This window comes from Otolemur garnettii, unplaced genomic scaffold (genome assembly GCF_000181295.1).
Source record: "Otolemur garnettii isolate 467f Iridium unplaced genomic scaffold, OtoGar3 scaffold00097, whole genome shotgun sequence".
In the NCBI taxonomy this organism is placed as follows: Eukaryota; Metazoa; Chordata; class Mammalia; order Primates; family Galagidae; genus Otolemur; species Otolemur garnettii.
The window spans coordinates 384,426-408,076 of NW_003852492.1; the positions used below are offsets into that span (position 1 = coordinate 384,426).

General features: G+C 41.9%; 1 protein-coding gene across 2 annotated transcripts in view; it reads left to right on the forward strand.

The window, feature by feature from the left end:
• Nucleotides 1–23,651, forward strand: part of FAM118B (family with sequence similarity 118 member B) — a 37,046-nt gene that overhangs the window by 2,468 nt on the left and 10,927 nt on the right. For both annotated transcript variants that reach the window (XM_023516788.1, XM_003795889.3), the window contains exons 2-4: nt 14,348–14,440; nt 20,184–20,436; nt 21,404–21,631. In XM_023516788.1, coding sequence (XP_023372556.1) covers nt 14,355–14,440; nt 20,184–20,436; nt 21,404–21,631 — 567 coding nt within the window. In that variant the 5' untranslated portion in view covers nt 14,348–14,354. The remainder of the gene's footprint in view (nt 1–14,347; nt 14,441–20,183; nt 20,437–21,403; nt 21,632–23,651) is intronic.

A 23,651-nucleotide genomic window follows, 5' to 3' on the forward strand; every position in this document is an offset into this window, starting at 1 on the left:
TTCGAACCCGCCACCTTACATGTACGTGGCTGGCGCCTTAGCCAGTTGAGCTATAGGCGCCGAGCCACAATTGTCATTGTTGATATAGCTGGCTACAGCTGAGTTCAAACCCCACCTCTTGTGTATGTGGCTGGCACCCTAGCTGCTGAGCTACAGGTGCTGAGCCAGGAAGATCCTTTTTTTACCTTAACCTTCCTTGTGGTGTTAAGGAAACTACATCGGTTCTTGCAGAATTGGTGTTCTGTCACGGGAAACAAAGTGAAGAACCAACTCAGATATCCTTGCTAGTGACATGGAGCCCCGAGTCTTGGGTTTCAGGTTAACTCAAGACACACACTATATAGTGCTTAAAAATAAAAACACTGATCACTTTTTTCTGGAGAAGGAACTTTGTAGAGAAATTTAGAGGAATTTAAAGTGTGTGTTTGGTATGATAGTCTACCACTTTAGCCAATGTGGTACTAAAGATACAGTTTCCTTAATGTTCTTCCTGAGAAGATGGGCATTTTGGTAATTTAAAGTTGCTCTCTGAGTATAAAGAACTTATGTAAATATGACATCTCTTGGGTTTTTTTTTTTTTTTTGAGACAGTCTCAGTATGTCACCCTCGGTAAAAGTGAAATGGCATCACAGTGCACAGCAACCTCCAACTTTTGGGCTCAAGCGATTCTCTTGCCTCAGCCTCCCCGAGTTGCTGGGACTACAGGTGCCTGCCACAGCGCCCAGCTATTTTTTTGTTGTGTAGGCCCTGGCTGGGTTCAAACGCACCAGCCCTGGTGCATGTGGCCGGCACCCTACCCACTGAGCTGTGGGCACCACACTCTTGGTTTTTTTAAAATCTCTATATTGTCATCTCTCTCTTGCTCATTCAACTGATCATTTTTTAGACAGTGCATTTTTCCACTTCTCAAATTTCTTTTTTTGTTGGGAACTCCTTTTGTCCGAATTTTTTCAACATAAGGAAAGAAATTCCATTATTGGTATCTTCATTTGCACACAGTACTGCTCTGTTCACACATGGTTTTTTTACATATATTTTGATATATCAGTATGTGCCTCCCAAATAACAATATAAAGAAAAACTTGATAGTGCGTTATTTTTGTTTGTTTGTTTTTTGAGACAAGAGTCTCACTATGTCACCCTTGGTAGAGTGCCCTTGTGTCACAGCTCCTAGCAACCTCAAACTCTTGGGCTTAAGCAATTCTCTTACCTCAGCCTCCAGAGTAGCTGGGACTTCAGGCGCCCGCCACAATGCCTGGCTCTTTTTTTGGTTACAGTTGTGTTTTCCAGGCCCTAGTCAAGCTCGAACCCACCATCCTTGGTGCGTGTGGTCGGTGCCCATAGCTCACTGGTTAGGGTGCCGGCCACATACACTGGGGCTGTCGGGTTCAAACAGGGCTGGGCCTGCTGAACAACAATGCCAACTGCAACAACAACAAAAAAATAGCCAAGTGTTGTGGCGAGCACCTGTAGTCTCAGATACTTGGGAGGCTGAGGCAAGAGAATCACTTGAGCCAAAGAGTTAATTAGTGGCATAAAATTAAATTGGTGCTTCTCAAACTGATTTATTAGTTGCAGATTAACCACAGGTTCCATTTCCTTTAAGAGCAGGAAGTATGTGGGTATCATTTTATGGTTTTAGAGAGATTAAAGGAAGCAATTAGCAGGTACTCTGTGGAGGTGTCCTGCAAAGTGTGGGCATTGGGAGCCCAGAGATCTGGGACTAGTTCCCAGTTCATCCACTGTGAACTTGAACAAAAAACTTGGGCTTCAGTTTTTTTGTCATTTTAATAGGAGATCTTTATAGCTCTAAACTTCCATTTATAGAAAAGTATTCTACGGATACTTAAGTACTTTAGCCTTAATAAGTGGGATTCACTTCACACTCCCCTTGAATACAGTTAGCATTAACATTAGATTATCTGAATTCTGCTGCTGTTCTCACAAATTTGACTTTTTGACTCACTGAGCTAACATTTATACTTGGAGATTATTTCATTGAGTGGTGTTAGAATCTACCTTAAGATTGCCTAAGGGGTGCAGGAGGGCAGATAAAATAATTAGAATATAGTGGATCTATAACATGAGTGAGGTCCTTTTTTCTGTACCAGCATTTTAAAGAGATTTCCTTTGTACTACTATTATACTTTTATTTAGCTTTTGAGTAATGATCAAGGCAGGTCTAGCTTAAACCTGTACAACTTTTTTTAATATCATGGTACACGTGGAAACAGTTGTTGAATCACTGTGGAAAACTGGAAGTAGTCATAGCTGTTGGCCTAGGAGCTCTGGCCATCCACAGCCCCTACTTGGCAGCATCAAAGTCTAAGGAGAAAGGCCCTTGTCCTCGGGCCTGTCTGGCTTTTGGTAAGGTCAGTTTTACACATTTAGGGTCTTTGACCCAGACTCTGCCACCTACAAAGAAGAACTGTATCATTGGTTATTTTTGTTAAAGCAGTTTGGCACTTACATGTCTTTATGCTCTTGGCTAGTTTATGTTTAAGGACCACACTTGTTCTTACAGAGTGGCCTTTCTAAAAGTATGTGAACAAGAGAAAACTGATAAAAGATGGAAAATGCTTTTGTTGTGATGTTTTGACCCCATTAGATTATGGGCAATCTTGGTCTGCTTATTAAAGAGTATGTGTATTTCTTTAAGTGTTTATTTTATGTTTTACGTGATAAAAAGCTATCCCCCTGGGTAGAGTGCCATGGCATCACAGCTCACAGCAACCTCCAACTCCTGGGCTCAAGCGAGTCTCCTGCCTCAGCCTCCCAAGTAGCTGGGACTACAGGCGCCCGCCACAACGCCTGGCTATTTTTTGGTTGCAGCCATCATTGTTGTTTGGCGGGCCCGGGCTGGGGATTCGAACCCGCCACCTTAGGTGTATGTGGCTGGTGCCCTAGCCACTTGAGCCACAGGCGCTGAGCCCCCCCAGTCTTTTTTTAAGACCCAGTCTCTGTTGCCCTGGATACAGTGCCCTGGCATCAGCTCTGCAGTTTCGTGGTGGTGTCCATAGTGTGGGGCTTTTCTTATCTACTGTGCAGCATTGTCATGGGCCCTTTCATTCAGGAAGTTCATCATCTTCGGTTCTGAGACATTTTCTTCTACTATTTCTTTGGTTTTTCTCTCCATCTTTTCTTTTTCTTTTGTTCTTTATTATAACATTAATTCTTGTTACATAGATTTGACAGGTTCAGAGAGTCAGTCCTTAGTTTTCTTCTGTTCTCTGCATTGGTCCTGTTTATCCTGCAGTTCTCCTGGCTGGATGTCTCTTCTCTGAGGTATCCAGTCACTTGCTCCCTCATCTCCTTCAAGTCATTTCTTAAAGGTCACCTCAGTGGGAGAACCCTCTGTTTAATAAAGTGCAGACCCCTGTCACATTTCCCTGGTTTGTTTTTCCCACCGGGGGCATTTAGTCACTCTCTAGCATCCCACACATTTTACTGACTTATTTCCTTTCCATGGGGGCCGGTTTGTTCTGTTCACTACTGTAACTTCAGCCTTAAAAACTGTGCCTGCAGGGCAGTGCCTGTGGCTCAAAAGAGTAGGGCACTGGCTCCATATGATGGAGGTAGCAGGTTCAAACGCCCCGACCAAAAACTGCCAAAAAAAAAAAAAAAAAAAACTGTGCCTGCACTTAGTAATTGTTTACAAATTTCGTAAAGGAATGAATTGACTCTTTTATATTGAGATTTCCTTAAATGTCTAGTGGTCCTGGCTGTTAATTTTTTTGTTTTCTTGTTATTTTAAGATGCCAGGATGGGACTCGGCGCCTGTGGCTCAAGTGGCTAAGGCGCCAGACACATACACCTAAGGTGGTGGGTTTGAATCCAGCCCAGGCCCAACAATGAAAGCTGCAACCAAAAAGTAGCCGGGCATTGTGGTGGGCACCTGTGGTCCCAGCTACTTGGGAGGCGGAGGCAGGAGACTAGCTTGAGCCCAGGAGAGGTTGCTGTGAACTGTGATACCACAGCACTCTACCCACGGGGACAGTTTGAGGCTCTGTTTCAAGGAAAAAAAAAGATGCCAGGATGGGTCTTGGTGAGCAGTGGGCATGATTATAGGGTAGTTGGGGTGTGTGTGTGTATGTCTGAACAAATGCTTGTTGGCTGCCATTTTTCCAGCAGACAGTTGTGGTTGCTGGGATGAGAATGGAAGCTTGCACCGCTTTCCAGTGTGCTTTCTCCATTGCCTGTATCTCCAGTTCTCCTGTGCTCCTGCTGAACCAGTTCAGATTTCAGTTCGTTTTTTCCTAAGCCTCTGGTTTGGTAGGTGAAGAAAATAGATGAGGTGGTTCTGTGGCTTAGCTGTGGGGAAGGAAGAGAATTTGTACAGTGGTTAGACTTTATGCTGGTCCTCATTTTCAGGTCTGCATTGAGATCTCACTTTCCATCTGTAAAAATTCATTGAGAAAAATCCTTCATCTGATGAAGTTTTAGCTTCTGTATTTCTCGTCATTGGTTTTATGAAAAATTCCTCTATTGTCATTTTAGTAAAGTACTCGGAAAGTGGGTAGGAAATAAATACCTAAGGACAGAAACTACGAAGTTTTTTGGTTTTGTTTTGTTTTTTTTTTTTTTTTGAGATGGAGCCTCAAGCTATCCCCCCTGGGTAGAGTGCCATGGCATCACAGCTCACAGCAACCTCCAACTCCTGGGCTCAAGCGAGTCTCCTGCCTCAGCCTCCCAAGTAGCTGGGACCACAGGCGCCCGCCACAATGCCCGGCCATTTTCTTAGTTGCAGCCATCATTGTTGTTTGGCGGGCCGGGGCTGGGGATTCGAACCCGCCACCTTAGGTGTATGTGGCTGGTGCCTTAGCCACTTGAGCCACAGGCGCCGACCCCAATTACCAAGTTTTATAGTCTAGGCATCGTGGAATACAACACAATAATACCTAGACATCGAACAGGGCACACACAACTTCTCATAAAGCTCCTCAGTTGCTTTCAGAAGCTTACTTTCAGCTCTTACCTATCTATCTTCATAGGCCTTGAGGGTCACCATAAGAGACACTCCACTTTTGACTCTGTGGCTAAGGAGCAGGTTTGAGATCTGTTACCAGAACAGCACTTCACTGCAGTTTCACCAGCCCCACAGGAACCATTTCTACAGGGAGAGGAGGAGGGGCAGCCAGCCCTCCACTGACTCCCTCTCAGTCAATCCCCTCAGACCCCATGCCTCCTGGGTGTCTTGCTACTCTCAGACACTGGAAATGGACTGCTCCTTTTTTTCCTTCTACTCTAGAAATGCATACTACTGCACTTTTGATGAATCTTCAAGCTGAGTATTTTTAAAAGTTAATTTTATTAAGATGCTAAGCCAAAAGAAGGGAGAAGGTTCATGGTGTAAAGCAGGGACATGCTATAACTAGTGGCGGTGGGATTGACACATAAACAGGAACCCAGGGCACGCAAACCTCTTCCGAGAGTTGCTCTGGAGAACAACTTTCCTCCACATGAACCAAAATGTCACCAGTGGTGATCACCTGTATCTAAATGTGACAGGGTAGCTAAATGTGATCTTTTACTCTTCACAACCAGGAAGAAAGGTGCATTTCTTTCTGGATGAGGGCCTAGGCAACACAGCCTGGGCTGCTCTCTCTGAGCCCCTCAGGCGTCCAGTGACCTCCCTCGCTCTTAGGAAAATTGTTTTCAGTCCTGTAGCCTACTTGCTCTCATGTTTTTTCCATCCTTTACCTTTCACTGGCCACTTTTTAAAGACTGATGCTACCGGCTCAACAGAGCAGTGCTTTTAGAGCCTTTTGTCCTAGTTAGCCTCATCTTTCTTCTATTGGCTACTGTGGAGCATGTCTTTTGGGCTTTCAGTGCTTAGCTTATTGACATATCAGAGAGAATGTTAATTTTTCAGTTATTTGTATTAGGGATAACAAGAATATCCTGAAAAGAATACCTAGCTAGTTTTGGGTTACTTCAGGTTACAGATTTAGCCACTTTCCAAGGTACCCTTTGGTTTGTCATTCTCTTGTTTGAAACTGCTATACGGGGACTGGATACTTTCCAGACAGCCTTTGCACATGGCATTCTTTTCAAAATCAATAAATAGTTATATGCTACTGCCTAAAACAGAAAGGAGGACATAACGTCCTGTAATCTTTTTTTGAGACAGAGTCTCACTGTATCGCCCTCTGTAGAGGGCAGTGGCATCACAGCTCACAGTAACCTCAAACTCTTGGGGTCAAGCGATTCTCTTGCCTCAGCCTCCCAAGTAGCTGGGACCACAGGTGCCCGCCACAATGCCACTTTTGCTGAACGTCTTTTTTGGTTGCAGTTGTCGTTGTCTAGCAGGCCCTGGCCGGGCTTGAAGCCGCCACCTTTGGTGTATGTGGCTGGCGCCCTACTCACTAAGCTACAGGCACTGAGCCGTCCTGTAATCTTTTCTATTTATTTATTTTTTTGAGACAGAGTCTTACTCTGCTGCCTTGGGTAGAATGCCATAGCATCATAGTTCACAGCAATCTCTCAAACTCTTGGGCTCAAGGGATCTTCCTGCCTCACCTTCCCTAGTAGCCAGAACTCCCAGACGCCCACTGCCATGCCCAGCTAGTTTTTCTATTCTTAGTAGAGACTGGGCTCTTGCTCTTGCTCAGCTGGTTTCAAACTTATGAGTTCCAGCAATCCACCCGCCTTGGACTACCATGGTGCTAGGATTATAGGCATGAGTCACCACCCCCAGTGATAACTTTATCACCCACCCACAGGGTGGTTCTACCATTCAGAAATCTTTTTATAACTTAAGATAAGGAGCAGGTTGTTCATCTGTTCTTTGACCTGTAAGTTTAAAGTACAGTCTTAAAATACCTTTAAGTGTTGAAGGGTGATTCCCTGGAACTTTTGAGCAAGTACCTCATGTGCCTGAAGCACAGCTGAGATGTGAGCCAGGGGGGCAGGGTGGAGAGAATGTATGCAGTGAGGTGGGGCAGGACTTCCAACCTCTAGCAATGGACAGAAAGAAGAACATCTTCCACTGGGGAGGGGGAGACCAGGAAAAGGTCAGAATGGAATTAGGTGCTTTCAGGAGGTAAAGTAGTAGAAATACTAATGATTCTATTGCATTTCCTACAAAGGCATTTATCTATAATAAAGCAGAGGTGTTAATCTCCTTGGTACCTCCCACATGCATATTCAAGTTGGCACAAACCTCAGGTTTACAATTCTGTTCTCCTGAAGGTATAGGCTTTTTAAGGGTATGACACGTATCTTATTTCTCTTTGGTGAGATTGTATTGTGATGTGTGTTAACAAGAATGCTGACTCTGTGTTGGGAGTAGCCCTGTGCTTTTTAAGCAGGCGTCTTACCATTGGTGTGCTCCAGTTCTGTTCTTAGGTATTTGTGATACTAAGACACTTGGTATCTGCCTCACAGAGGAGTGTATGAAGTATAGGAAACAAAACCTGGCTTACTGTAAATGCTGCATATTTGGAGGTGAGTTGGATGTGGTAGTGGTAATATTCCTAGCACAGTACTTGGCTAACATTTGACAGAGTTTTGAACATAAAAATTCAACAAATTGTGACTAATGCACTTTTTTGTCATTTTAAACTTGGCAAGCATATACAGATACAATTGTAGCCAGGCCAATTCTCCAACAACAGAATGGAGTGAGCTGAGAGTTAAGTGCATACATCTTTGTTTTATAAAACAAATCCATAGACTTTCAGCAAAAGTACTATGTAGTCTTAATTTCTTTCCATGTCATTGGGAAGAAGAAAACTGAGAGATAAAGAAGGCATCTCCAAAGCAGGTGAAAGTTTTTGTATGGAGGGATGAACATTAGCCACAGAGAGCATTTGTCTGAATAAAGGAAAACACTACAACTTTACCCATGCACCCTGGTATTTGCAGTTCAGATAATTAGAAATAGCAGTGGATCTCTTAGGCTCCAAATTAGCTCATAGTCAGTAACACTCATCAACTGCTTGAACATTGATTACATCATGAACACTTGCTGTATAACAGGAACTGTGCTGGGTCTGGGGATAGGATGATAAATACGACAGACAACTATACCGTCTAGAAGAGCTTCACCTCTTTGGGAGAAGCCAGTAACCGCTACTATTAAGAGATGCAGATAAGCAACTGAAGTACAAATGAGGCACTTGGGGTGAAGAGAGCTGGAAAACTGGCCTGTAGGCTTCACATTTAAACTGAGACTTCAAGAATAGGAGTGTGGAGGAGGTGCTGCAACATATCACTTCAAGTGAAGGCAGCAGCCAGGAATGTGTGGGGTGTGTTGAAGCAACTGAAAGAGCCCTGCAGCTCTAGAGCCCAGCCAGCAAGGGAGAGGGATGGGCGGATGTTGTGTGGACTGCGGTTGTCGGATATACCAGGTCTTGTAGCCACAACAAGGAGTTTACTTTTATTAAACATAGTGAAAAGCCACGGAATGGTTCTAAACTGTGACTTAACCCAGTTTTTGTCTTGAAATCTCTTTTGCTGCTATGTAAGCTTTTCTTTTTCTCTAATTGTAAACTACATTGGAAGGATTTCATACATAAAATAAGAGAAACTAGCTGGGCATAGTAGCTCACGCCTGTAAGCTAGCACTTTGGGAGGCCAAGATAATAGGATTGCTTAAGGCTGGAAGTTCAAGACTAGCACAGGCAACATAGCAGGACCTTGTCTCTGCAAAAGAAAAAAAAAGAAAGAAAGAAAAATTAGCCAGGTGTGGTGGCGCACGCCTGTAGTCCCAGCTACTCAGGAGACTGAGGTAGGAGGATCACTTGAGCCCAGACCTTGAAGGTGTAGTGAGCTCTGAATGCCAGTAAAATGGTAAAGGTAAGTGGTCTGTGTCTGGCATTTTATCCTTGACCATATTAAAGCGAATTTACAGGAAATGAGTTTGGTAGAGATCTTACCTAATAGAGGTAGACTGTCAAGCACACTTATGGTTGGTTGAAAGTAGCATCTGACTGAGTTAGCTCTAGAGGACTGGGGTATTCAGGACCCCTGTGGTACAGGGGGATGTCATCGTTCTGTGTGCATGACTGCACATTGCAAAGAGGAAAACGGCAAGTGTGCTTTCTGCACTCGTTGGAAAGCCTATGTTCTACATTATGGAGCAACAGTCATCATGAACCCAAGCAGGGTATCTAATTTGCTCAGGTCGACAAGTTTGTTGAGTGTTCTCTGTGGTACCTTATCCTGGGCATCTTTTTCTTCCTCCTTCCACCCATAGTTGCTCAGAACCAGATGTGTTGAAATTAGTCCAAAACCCCAATTAGAGAGGTTTGGTTTCTTCTCAGTTCAGATTACTATCTTTTTCCCTTAAAAAATGACATGAAGTTAACCGAAAATTTTCTGTTTATGTTACAGAAATAAGCCCTTACTTTATTCTAGTCACTGCTTTATTTTTTTTTTAAATAAAGAGGAGAAGGCTACTAGCTATAATAGAGCTGATCCTTTTAAAACAAGGAATGTACCACTTTCTCAAGTGGTTGATTTGTAGACTTTTAATTTCTAGGTAAAACTGCTTTGAGTTCCTTTCTGGCCTACCGTTTGTTTGAGCTGAGCATTGTACCCTGGAAGTACAGGAGAGACAGGTTCAGAGTGAGGAAGACCAGCAGGGAGGCCCCGTCTGGCTCTCAGAGGGAGAGAACGGCCAGACCTGTAGCCTTTGCTGCACCAAGATGCCCCCAAAGCAGGGCTTTGGGCTTCCTTGATGTTTTCAAGTGCACGGGTCCTCTGCTTTGTACAAACTTAATTTCATTCAGATAACCAGTCTCTGTTTTCTTGTCCCTTTCCCATTTCCTTACTGGATTTTTTCCTAGAATACTTGGCTTGATTTTTTTCCTTTTTTACCCACCACATATAAGCGTTCTGTTTCCTGCCAAGCTGAAAGGTTTCAAGGTGTGTTCTGTTTCATATGAAGACCTCAGCCTTAAAAATTCTGTTAATGAGGTTGCTGTTACTTTTCTCAGCTTTCACCAAGTGTCTGACTTTTATTTGCTGTACTGTGTTGGCTTTGAAGGATTTCTCAGTGGTTTAGCAGTAATTTGAGTAATGAAGACAGTGCCACAGGTAATTGCCTTTGTTTTCTTATGGCGGAAAAGCCTTTTCCACTTCTATATATGGCAAGTCTTACTAAGATGAAAACTCTTAATCATAATCACAAAGAAATAAATGTGCAAACTAGTTGTTGTGTGTTATGAATTCTGTTTCAGATTTTCACAGTTATCTTTGAAACTCTTTAGTAATATCACATAACTGCATATTGTTTAGGGTAAATACGAAAATGGATTTTTTTCCCTAAGAATCAGGAACTCTAGAAGAAATTATGAGTTATACTAACATACCACTGAGGTATACAGGTAAGATCGTATCATGTGAGGCAGAAGTCCCCAGCTGCTGTGGCACCAGGGACCAGTTTCATGGAAGACAGGTTTTTTGTGAATTGTGGAGGAAGGTGATTTCAGCATGATTTGAGCACATTACATTTATTGTGTACTATATTTCTATGAGTTCACCATAATGCGGATCAGTGGGAGCCCTGAGCTTATTTCCTGCAATGAGATGGTCCCAGCACCAGTATCACTGCCTCAGCTCCACCTCATATCATCATCAGTAGATTCCCATAAGAAGCCTGCGACCTACACCCCTCACATAGACAACTTACATTCAGGGCTGGGCTGCTGATCAGGCAGGAGGCGGAGCTCAGGTGGTAATCGAATGATGGGGATTGCAAATAACAGATGAGGCTTTCCTGCAAATTCCTAACGCCTACTGGTCCGTGGCCTACAGGTTGGGAACTGCGGAAATAAGGCATCTTTTAGACTAGTGTGATTTTCAACCAATGTGTCACAAAAATTGTTAAAGATCATTAATTATTTTCAAAAGAAGTTAAGTATATATTTTTTTTAACTCTGTTTTGATCAACATAATTTAAGAATGCCATGGAAGTTTAACTATAGGTTCAAGTGTGCATGAGATAAAAAAGGTTGAAAAACACTACTTTCAGACTGAGGAAAAAAACCAAGCTGAATATGGGGTCATATGTAACGTGGACATAATGTATTTCTCATTCAGTTCATAAATAAGAGGACCTAAATATTCTATTAGAAGCTACTGATCATATTTAAGTTTTTAAAATCATAGTAGATGGAACAGACCTTCAGAACTGTTGACTTTGTAGAGAAACAGAAGTCAGAAAGCTTAGTATTCAGGGATAGACATCAACAATTGACCGTCTGTCAGAAATAGTCTAGCAAAACTTACCTTGCATATTTTCCAGGAGAAAATGATAGGACTGAGCCAGGGTTCTGGTAGAGATTAGTGGTGATGAGACGTATGTAACAAATTCTGCTTATCACCAGAAAAAGTAGTTTATTCAGCTTCTAAATTTAGTTGACTGCCAAGATTACATCCATGGAATGCATGGTTGTGAAGCAGCTGTTAAGGACTATGTAAGGGGCTGGGCAAGGTGGCTCATGCCTATATTCCTAGCACTCTGGGAGGCCGAGGTGGGTGGATAGCTTGAGCTCACAGGTTTGAGACCAGCCTGAACAAAAAGCGAGACATCCCCCCCCCATCTCTATGAAAAACAGACAAAACTGAGCCAAGATAATTGCTTGAGTCCAAGTTGGAGGTTGCTGTGAGCTATGATGACATGATACTCTACCCAGGGTGACAGCTTGAGACTCTGTCTCTAAATAAATAAATAAATAAAAAGGACTGTGTACGGTAAAGCTGCTTTCTAGAATGTAGGCTTTCCTTAGTTGATAGAGTTTTAAAAAATATGTGAAAAGCTGCCAGGCGCGGTGGCTCATGCCTATAATCCCAGCACTCTGGGAGGCTGAGGCAGGTGGATTGCTTGAGTTCAGGAGTTTGAGACCATCCTGAACAAGAGTGAGACCTTGTCTCTACTAAAAATAGGGGGAAAAAATTAGGTGACTGAGTAAGACTCTGTCTCAAAAACAAACAAACAAAAAGTTTGCGTTTTATTTAGGTCTTTCCTATTTGATAATATCATAAGAATCCCCTGCAATTCTGGTTCTATAATTTTGGATTAGCACCTGGCAACGGACTGTTTAAATTAATTAATTGGCTTTATTTTTAGGAATATATACTTTTAACAAGCACCCGAGATGATAGAGTTACATCAGGATTTACTGAGATAAATGATTTCATTTGTCTTCTCCCAGGCCCCAACTTTCTCAACAACAAAATGAAAAGGTTTTTTTTTGGTTTTTGTTTTGTTTTTGAGACAGAGTCTCACTCTGTTGCACAGGCTAGAGTGCCATAGTCTCAGCCTAGCTCCCAGCAATGTCAAACTCCTGGGCTCAAGCGATCCTCCTGCATCAGTCTCCTGAGTAGCTGGGACTACAGGCATCTGCCACAATACCCGGCTGAGTTTTTAAATAGAGATGGGGGTCTTGCTCTTGCTCAGACTGGTCTTAATCTCCTAAGATCAAGCAGTCGGCCCACCTTGGCCTCATAGAGTGCTAGGATTACAAACGTGAGCCACTGCATCCAGCCAAAATGAAAGATTTGACTGGAAAGATGTGTTTTTTGTGATTTCTATTTTCCTAATGATTATATTAAGAGTTCCAATATGTTTGATGGGATATGTTGTAAAGAACTGAACCTTCTGTTTATCAGAAAAAGTAATATAGAAAACCTATAAAAGTTGTTTTTGTTTTTGAGACAGAGTCTTAGTATGTTGCTCTTGGTAGAGTGTTATGGCGTCACAGCTCACAGCAACCTCTAACTCTTGGGTTTAAGTGATTCTCTTGCCTCAGCCTCCCTAGTAGCTGGGACTACATGCGTCTGCCACAATACCTGACTATTCTTTGTTGCAATTGTCATTGGCGTTTAGCTGGCTTGGGCCATGTTGGAACCTGCCACCTTCAGTGAATGTGGCTGGCTCTATAACCACTTTGCTACAGGCGCCGAGCCTTTTTTTTTTCTTTTGAGACAGAGTCTCATTGTGTCGCCCTCAATAGAGTGCCTTGGCATCTCAGCTCACAGCAACCTTAAACTCTTGGGCTTAAGTGATTCTCTTGCCTCAGTCTCCCAAGTATCTGGGACTGCAGGCGCCTGCCACAATGCCCGGCTAATTTTTGGTTGTAGTTGTCATTATTGTTTGGCAGGCTTGGGCAGGATTTGGACCTGCCAGCTCTGGTGTATGTGGCTGGTGCCATAGCCACTGAGCAACAGGCGCTGAGCCGATAAAAGTTTTAATAAAAAAGTTATTAATAAAATAGTAAACTTTTAATAATTATTAGTAGTTCATTTCCAAATATTGACAATGGGCTATAATAAAACACCCAAAGCTGGTAGGATATATTATTGTCTTCTATTCTGTGTGTGTTTAAAATATTACTGCTATTTTTAAATTAATAGTTCTTAGATGTAGCAAATTGACTTAAGTTTTGAGCAGTTAAAAAATCTTTTTTATAGTTCTCATTATAATCATGGTAATTCTTTTTTATTTTTTTGAGACAGTCTAACCATATCACCCTCGGTAGAATGCCATGGCATCACAGCTCACAGCAACCTCAAACTCTAGGGCTTAAGCGATTCTTTTCCTCAGCCTCCCAAGTAACTGGAACTACAGGCACCCACCACCACACCTAGCTATTTTTTGGTTGTAGTTGTCATTGTTGTTTAGCAGGCCCAGGCTTTTCAACCCGCCAGCCTCTGTATATGTGGCTGGCGCCCTAGCCCCTGAGCTACAGGCGCCGAGCCAATCATGGTAATTCATTTTCTTTTGCTAGTTATCTTAGCACCTGAACATATTTAGCCATTTTAAATACATCTTTGTTTAATACCTTTAATATTTATTGTAGTGGCTTGATTTAAAAGCCCAGTCCATGGTTAGAGAGAGATGCCCCCCTCCAACTCCTCACCCCCAAGACACAGTTGTCAAGCAACAGGGGGTATTTATCAGTTGGCAAGTTAGTATTGGTGGTTCTATTCTTGACCCAGTGACTTCTGTTTAAAGTAAGTGGATAACTGGGGGCTATTAACACACTTATCCATGGATCATTTTTATCCCCTATGTCTTTTCCAAACCTATCTCATATGGGAGAATAACTGGTATTTCTTAAGCTCTATGAAGTGATAACCAGTGACTGATAAGAGTTGATGTTGTTTGGGGGAGGCCCTCACGAGCAGAAGCTGAAAGTCCCATGATTTTGAGTTTACTTCTTTTGGACTAATTTAATTCCTTGAGTTTGTAATGCTCATTAATTTCTGGTAAGCAGGGGATACCTTCACAACACCCTTAAGGGTATACAGATTATTAAAACTGTTTAATGTATGTGCTGTTTTGAATGGTATACGTTGCAGATCTAATCGTGGTCCATGGTGTTTAATCTATTTTAGAAACTGGATGGCTTCTACAGGGAGCCAGGCCTCTGATATAGACGAGATTTTTGGATTCTTCAGTGATGGCGCACCCCCCACCAAAAAGCCCAGGTAAACAAGAGAAAGGAATCAGAGAATCAGTAAATTACCAGTAGTGGGAAATTAAGAAAAATAACAAACTTACCTTTTATTCTAGCTGTTTTGACCTAATAATTATTGACTTTTATATAAGAAATTATTTTTATTTTGGATTTAATTTTTTTATGTAGATATGTACATGTACATAGTTTTAAAAGTCAATACTTGAAGGCCCACCCCTCCTCAGAAATAATCACTTTCAACTTTTGAATGTTTTTTCTAATATCAACATCCATATTTTTAAGTACCATATGGGTGTTGCTACTTTGTGCCTTTTCAGTTTAATTTATTTTCCAATGTGGAAGATAAGGATTCAATTAGCACTGGTGCCACCCCCATGCTGCTCCATGCTCCCTGATCCTCCCTGTATGTTTATATTACAGTGTTTGGTTTTAACCAGTTTTCAATATTTACATTATTATGACTATAAAAGTAGTATTCATAGCTGAGCCTAATAATGTGTTGTGCTTTTATTTCCCTACTTGCTCATTTTCTCCTCTGTGTTGTTAAATATCTCATGTTTTTGTTTTCTATGTACCTATCAGTTTATCCTCACAGACTTTGACAGAGAAATAAATCTATCTTAGCTGTACCGAAAAACACATCAGTAACTTGGTAGTTTGTTTCATGGATTCCTTCCTCTGGACTCTGGTACCGGCTGAACAGTGGTTCTCCTGCCTCCTGCATTGCTGACACTTGGTCTCTCCCTTTCCCATCATCCTCAGGATTGATTCCCTTCACATCACTCCTGTCTTGGGTCCTCTGTTGCCTGGAACTCATGTCTTCTTTTTTAGTCTACTCTTCCATTTTGCTGAATCATGTCCTTGTGTAGCTTCCTTAGTAAGGGTTCATAGAAGAAAAATTGGGGGGATATGAGGTCTGACAATTAAGTTGAGGAACTTGCTGCTGGTATGCAGTTACAGTTGGCAACACTGAACAAACAACTTGGTAAGGGTTCCTGACCTTGGTATGTCTGTCTCTCAGCCGTGTTCCTGTTGACGTGTGACAGTGTCTTGCTGAGACAATGTCTTGCTGAGTGGCGTTCGTTATTGCGTATTTGCATGCTGTGATATATCAGAGCTTGAATTGGAGAAAGGAACAAATATTAATTTCTTATTAAACTTGGCAAAAGTGGAATGAAATCAGGGACATGTTAGTCCAAGTTTACCAGGATGATGCCATTAAAAAAAATAGCAGTGTACAAAACGGATTAAATATTTTTCTAAGGGGAAAGTGTCACTGATGAAGAGAGGTCAGGGCAGCCAGTAATGACCAGAACTGATGAAAACTTTGCAAAAATTTGTCGCACTATGCATCAGAATCATTGGCTGTGAGAAACATAGCAAAGCGAGTAAACATTGATAGAGAAACAGGAAAATTATGAACACTGTGAGAGTGGTTTTAGCCAGTAGACAAACAACTGTATTGGAAAATCTCCCTACTCACCCCATCAGACCCCCAGTGACTTTTTTATTTACCTGAAGATGAAGGAAATATTGAAGGAAAGACATTTTGGTGACATTCAGAACATCCAGTTTAATATTACGTACAATGACAGTGCTGGTGGTCATTCTAGAGAAAGAGTTCCAAAAGTGCTTTGAAGGGGGGCTAGGTACTAGCATGGGTGCATAGCTTCCCAAGGGAAGGACTTCAGAGGTGACCATAGTGATACCCAGCGGTGGGGTATCTAGCACTTTTCCTTTTTTTTTTTTTTTGTAGAGACAGAGTTTCACTTTATTCACCCTCGGTAGAGTGCGGTAGCGTCACACAGCTCACAGCAACCTCCAAATCCTGGGCTTAGGCAAATTCTCTTGCCTCAGTCTCCCAAGTACCTGGGACTACAGACGCCTGCCACAATGCTCGGCTATTTTTTTGTTGCAGTTTGGCCGCGGCCAGGTTTGAACCTGCCACCCTCCCACTGAGCCACAGGCGCTGCCCTGTGTAGCACTTTTTCTAGGATGAGCTCTTGAATTTAGTTGTTAGACCTCATATTTGAAAATGTTTTTTTTTTTATCATACATGTACATTTATTGGATGGTTTGGCTAAGTGTAGAAAATTGGTAGAAAATTTTTCTTTGAGTTTTGAAGGTTATCACTTACTGTCTACTAATATCCGCTCTGTTCTGGTTCCTAGCCCTTTGCATTGTGTGTCCTCTTTTTCTTTTCTAATTAGAAACTTGTAAGGTTTGTCATTTTATTCTTAGTAACCTGAAATGTCACAGTTATGTATCTATAAATCTAGATACTAGGTGGTTCTTTCAAACTCGGTACTAGTAACTTCCCTTTGGAGAAATTATCTTGTGTTATTTGTTTGATACTTAACATTATAATTCCACTAATTTCAAAAAAGCCTTTTTGTGTGCCTGTTCTATTTTTACATCATTCTGCTCATTTTATATTTCTTAATCTGTTCAACAGGATATTGTTGTTTTCTTTTAAATTTTTCTTTTTCCATACTATCTGTTGTTTTCTCAATTCTTTTCTTTCTGCCAGTTTATTTTAGTCTGTGGTATTGGGGCTTCCTCAAATGTTTTGTGACCCTTGCTTGTTTGCTTATATTTAGAAGAAAATACTAAAAAAACAGTTGGAAAATCTGTAAGGGGCTGGGTCACTGATGGCCTTCCCTGTGGATATTAGACATGGACCATGCTTATAGTTGAGCACTTCCTACCTGTCAGAAATTGTGGGTCTTTTCTCAGATAGTGGCCGTTCTCCCCAAAGAGGAATCCTCCCATCTCCTACCTGGATTGGGGGTGGAAGTGCGAGTATAAAGTTGACTCCTACTGTCCGAGCAGCTTCCCTGAGAAAGAGGGTTGGGGTAGTCTTCGTATGCAGACTTGTACCTGCTCCTCATACCCCAGCTGCACTGTTCTGAACACTTGAGTCCTCTAGCCCAACCTCTCCAGAAGGTGAGTCTCAGTGCTAAGAACTCTGTCTAATGCAGACATTCCCAGTGGTCTACAAGGGAATCCGTCTATGTTACAACTTCTAAAATTGTGTTGCCTTCTGATCTCTGTCATCTGCTGTTGTCTTTTCCTACCCTTCTTTAAAAAGGGACTTTTACTTAGTGGTTTTAGGAAGGACCAGAAATGAAACACAACTGTTAAAATGGAAGTTTTAACTAGAAAAATTATCCATGTAGCTCAAATCTGTATGCGTGTGGTAAAAAGTTAAAATGTCGGCTTGGCGCCTGTGGCTCAAGTGGCTAAGGCACCAGCCACATACACCTCAGGTGGTGAGTTCAAATCTAGTCCGGGCCGCCAAACCACAATGACAGATGCAACCAAAACCAGGCGCTGTGGCGGGCGCCTGTGGTCCCAACTACTTGGGAGGCTGAGACGGGAGACTCGCTTGAGCCCAGGAGTTGGAGGTTGCTGTGAGCTGTGATGCCATGGCACTCTACCCAGGGAGACAGCTTGAGGCTCTGTCTCAAAAAAAAAGTTAAAATGGCATAACAATATATAGTGAAAAGTAAAAGCCCTGTTCTCCTTAGTCTCCACTTAACCACCATTTGCAGTTCTTCTGAACCCTCCTAGAAATTTTCTGTGCCTGTATATTTGTGTACGCTTCACTGTCTGGATGCCTCTGAGCTGAAACTCATTTTTCATCATTTGCTTCTAATGTCTGTTATCAGTTTTTTCCAGGAGACTAAACTTTTCTCCATCAGGGACTCCATTTTGTTTACAGCTGCATCATTAGTACCTACAAGAGTATCTTGTGCTTATGAGTTTTTTTCATGTTTCTTGAGCGACCTGAAACAGGAGCTGGGGACAGGGAAGGCAGTTTTAGAGGCTGTTCTCCAAACCCATATTTCCCAAGGCTTAAAAGTACTATACCTTTCTTAGGGTTTGTCTAAATGCTAATCTTCTTTCTCTTCTTTTTATTATTTGAACAGAAGATTGAGAAAGGCAGTTTCTGGGAAGAAAAGAAATCAAGCCATCAGCAAAAATTAAAATGAAAGAACATTTTATTTTTTAATTTGTGTTCATATACATGTATATATTTTTTTTGAGACAGGTTCTCACTGTGTCACCCTTGGTAGAGTGCTGTAGTATTATAGCTCACAGCAACCTCAAACTCTTGGATTCAAGTGATTGTCTTGCCTCATCCTCCCAAGTAGCTGGGACTATAGGCACCCACCACAACACACAGCTGATTTTAGAGATGGGGTCTCTTGCTCATTCTATTTTTGAACTCGTGAGCTTAGGCAATCTACCTGCCACAGCCTCCCAGAGTGCTTGGGTTATAGGCATGAACCACCAGGCCCTGTGGAAGAAACTTTGTTTTTTTGGGGGGTGGGGTTGGGGACAAAGTCTTACCTTGTCGCCCTGGGTAGAGTGCTAGCCTGCACAATGCTGGGCTAATTTTTATTCTCTTTAGTAGAGATGGGTCTTCCTTTGCTCTGGCTGGCCTCAAACTGGTGAGCTCAGGCAATCCACCTGCCTCAGCCTCCCAGAGTGCTGGAATTACAGGTGTGAGCCACTGGGCCCGGCTGAAGGAACATTTTAAACAGGAGTTTTAATATAGTCTTTAGAATGAAGGGGAAGAAACAAAAACAAAAACTTGTACCTGTACTGTCTAACATATAGGCCTCAAAACAGTAATCTATGCTTATCATGTTAAGAAAAGAGTGTTTTTTACTTTTCATCATGTCTTTTGTTTTGTTTTGTTTTTTTTGAGACAGAGCCTCAAGCTATCCCCCTGGGTAGACTGCCATGGCATCACAGCTCACAGCAACCTCCAACTCCTGGGCTCAAGCGAGTCTCCTGCCTCCGCCTCCCAAGTAGCTGGGACTACAGGCGCCCGCCACAACGCCTGGCCATTTTTTGGTTGCAGCCATCGTTGTTTGGCGGGCCCAGGCTGGGGATTCAAACCCGCCACCTTAGGTGTATGTGGCTGGCGCCTTAGCCGCTTGAGCCACAGGCGCTGAGCCTCATCACGTCTTTTGAATAGTTACTTCTTTGTTTATGCTCCTGTTTTTTTAGAATTCTGTTGGCTTTTTTTTTTTGGCCTGAGGATATCTAGAATAAAACAGAGGACAGATTTGTTCCATATTACACTAACTCTTAGTCAATTTTAGCTTCGTAATATTTCCAAAATTTGGGGTTAATTTTTTTTTTTTTTTTTTTTTTGCAATTTTGGCCAGGGCCAGGCTTGAGCCCACCACCCCCAGTATATGGGGCCAGGGCTGGGGCCAGGTCCCTGCTCTTTGAGCCACAGGCGCCACCCCAGGGTTAAATTTTTTTTTGACTTTTTAAAAAATCTCTTATTGTAGATTTTTCAACAATAGGAACTTAATTTATATGAAATTATTTTCCCTCTTTCTGCAATAGAAATCAAATATGTTCTTTTGAAACTTAATATTGGTTTAAAATAGAATTTAGGTGGCAGGATGTAGCTGAATTATGATATATTTGAACCTATTCCTAACTTAGTGGGATTTCTTAAATTGAGTGGATTAAGAAGGAGAAAATTTATTTTTTAAGATTGATCTTTAGGATTTCTAAAAATAGGTTTATTACTTTGTTTTTCAGTAAGCACACAATATTCTGGTCTTTTTGTTTAAACTGGTTTGGGAAAATCATCAAAAACTGTTAACTCGTTGTCTTTGCAACTGTAAAAGTTACAACTGAAAACTGTGGCTTTGGTCAGATACTTTCCAAGTGCCTCAAACCTATTGGCTCTTCCAGTCCTCTCATTTGCTTTGCTTTTTCAGGAAGCTGCTTCCAAGCCTAAAAACTAAGAAGCCTCGGGAACTCGTGCTGGTTATTGGCACAGGCATCAGTGCTGCTGTTGCCCCTCAGGTTCCAGCCCTGAAATCCTGGAAGGGGTTGATCCAGGCCTTGCTGGACGCTGCCATCGATTTTGATCTTCTAGAAGATGAGGAGAGCAAAAAGTTTCAGAAGTGTCTCCATGAAGACAAGAACCTTGTCCATGTTGCCCATGACCTTATCCAGAAACTCTCTCCTGTGAGTACCCTGCGGTGTGCATTTGGAGTCTTCTGAAACCTCAGCATGCTGAGTATAACAGGGACGTTCATGTCTAGCTTGTGGGTTTGCATATTTGGCTCTTCTAATGAACGTCTGTTTATGTGCCCTATTCAGGGTAATTATCTTTTTAACTCGATTGCATTGTGTGAATGAGAGATGATGACTCCTTTATATGTGTACAAAAAACGAGACTACTGTCCCATCATCTCTGTTTTGAGTTTACTCTTTCTGCACTCACTGCTGTAAAAGCTGTGTTCATGGCATCTGTGCTTTTATTGGAGATAATTTTTATCATTTTATAGATGAAGAAAAAACAGATTTTAATATTAATATTTTAATAATTAGATTAACTATTGAAATAAATTTGAGGTAGGAGAGAGGTTGGCAAGCTCTCACCTAATGGGCATAATGTAAGGTAAAGGGCTCAACTACAACTTGGACTTTATCTAACAAATAGAAACAGTGTAACCTAATCATTTGTACCTTCTTATTAATCTGAAATTGATATAATACCCTTACAGGTTATCTACTCAAAATATTTGTAAGGAATTTTGCCTTGTTTTATCAAACTGAGTTAGAAAAAAGTCCTTGTCTTGATTTTTCTTAAAAATTTCTTAAAAGTCAGGCCAGACATGGTGGCTCACGCCTGTAAATCCTAACACTGAGAGGTTGAGGCCAGTGGATCGCCTGAGCTCATGAGTTCGAGACAAGCCTAAGCAAGAACAAGACCTCATTTCTAAGAAATAGGTGTTGTGGCAGGTGCCTGTAGTCACAGCTTCTCGGGAGGCTGAGGCAAGAGGATGCCTTAAGCTGAAGGGTTTGAGGTTGCTTAGAGCTATAATGACACAACACTCTGGCCTGAGTGACAGACACAGTGATACTCTGTCTCAAACAACTGTCCTACCAAATGCCTTGGATTAATTTTTCTTTTTAAATCTCTTCCCAGCGCACCAGTAATGTTCGATCCACATTTTTCAAAGACTGTTTATATGAAGTATTTGATGACTTGGAGTCAAAGATGGAAGATTCTGGAAAACAGCTACTTCAGTCAGTTCTCCACTTGATGGAAAATGGAGCCCTTGTATTAACTACAAATTTTGATAATCTCCTGGAACTGTATGCAGCAGACCAGGGGAAACAACTCGAATCCCTTGACCTTACTGATGAGAAAAAGGTAAAAAGGAAAGCATTAGTCTCTTCTTCAAGCTAGTGAATTGTATCTTCATTAGAAAAGCTGTTTTCTAGTTGTTAGAGAGACAGAAAGATTTTGTGCCCTGATTATATTTTTGAGAGTTTTGGTTTTTGGTTTTTTTTTTTAGACAGAGTCTTACTATGTTGCCTTAGGTGAGTGCCGTGGCGCCACAGCTTTCAGCAACCTCAAACTCTTGGGCTTAAGTGATTCTCTTGCCTCAATCTCCCAAATAGCTAGGACTACAGGCCCCCGCCACAATGCCCGGCTATTTTTTTGTTACAGTTGTCATTGTTTAGCAGGGCCAGGCTTGGTGTATGTGGCCAGCACCCTAACTGCTAAGGCTAGCACCCTCAGCACTATGGGCACTGAGCTGGGAGTTTTATTTTATTATTATTTTTATTATTATTTTTTTTGAAACAAGAGTCTCACTGTGTCACCCTCAATAGAGTGCCATGGTATCATAGGTCACCGCAACCTCAAATTCTTGGGCTTAAGCAGTTCTCTTGCCTCAGCCTCCCAAGTAGCTGGGACTTCAGGCGCCCACCACAATATCCAGCTGTTTTGTTGTTGTTGTAGTTGTCATTGTTTTAGCTGGCCTGGGCTATAACCTGCTAGCCTCAGTGTATGTGGCTGGCACCCTATTTTATTTTCATTTTTATTTTTATTTGAGAGTCTCACTTTGCTGCTTGTGGTAGAGTGCAGTAGAGTCATAGTTCACAACAACCTCAAACTCAGGCTCAAGAGATCCTCTTGCCTCAGCCTTCCATTAGCTGAGACTACAGAGTCTTGCCACAACACCGGCTGTTTTTAGAGATGGGGTCTTGCTCTTGCTCTGGCTGGTCTCCAACTCCTGAGCTCAGGCAGTCTACCCGCTTCGGCCTCCCTGAGTGCCAGGATTACAAGTGTGAGCCATCGCACTTGGCCAGTTGTACCCTGTTTTAAAGTAAGATTAGAGGAAGTCATTTGAACTCTAAGATCTCCTTAGCACTTGGTGATGTCAGGTGGTGTGGCACTGGTAATAACTGATTTATCAATTTCGTTCTTGGATATGTTCTTCATGGCATGTTGAAAATGAATGAAAACTAATGCTGGTTGAAAGAGCAATTTCCAAGCCAGTGACAGCTAGGTTGAAGTTAAGGTTTAGTGGAAACCTCAGCAGACCTTTTAAAAACATAGCTGTACTGTCTATACCATAATATTCCCATCTACCATAATATTGAATTATACAGAAGGTGACAAAATATGCATACACATTTTAAGAAAGGAAAAACTATTAAATTTTTAATATGCAATACATACTGATAACAAAAGCTGGATGTAAGTCACATTGGGTATATCTTGTCATTGCGGAAAATTTAGTAATATTCAGGGGGGGTTTTACAGTTTTTTAAATTTGTGGTTTTTTCCCCATCTTAAAATGCACATACATTTTTTGGTGCCCTTTGTAGGTGGTGATCTGTGTCAGCTAACAAAATGAGTGCTTGTAGGGCGCTGTTGTTCTGCTCTGTGATGTTTGTGATTTCCATTCTTCACCTTGTTCTCCTCAGGGACCTGCATTTATGTCCATTTTAGAGCCCAGCTAAATAGAGTTGACTAGATAAGTGATTCAGCCGTTCCATCCACTGCCACAGCACTCCTCTGTGTGGTTTCGCTGACCTTGAGGCTAGATTTTTTTTTTTTTTTTTTTTTTGCAGTTTCTGGCCAGGGCTGGGTTTGAATCCGCCACCTCTGGCATATGGGGCCAGCACCCTACTCCTTTTAGCCACAGGCACCGCCCTGTTGAGGCTAGATTTTTAAAGGAACTTGAATGTAGAGAAATGACGCCATGAAGACTTTCTCTGGCTGGAATACACTTCGCCTGCTCCCTCATGCTGTGTGTCATCAGCATGAACGAAGGGAGACCTTCCTTCTCCTCTGAGAGACCTTCCCTGACTCACCTGTTTAAATTGGGCATTTACTTTTTGCTCTCTTCCCTTATCTATGTCCTTCCTTCATAGCACTT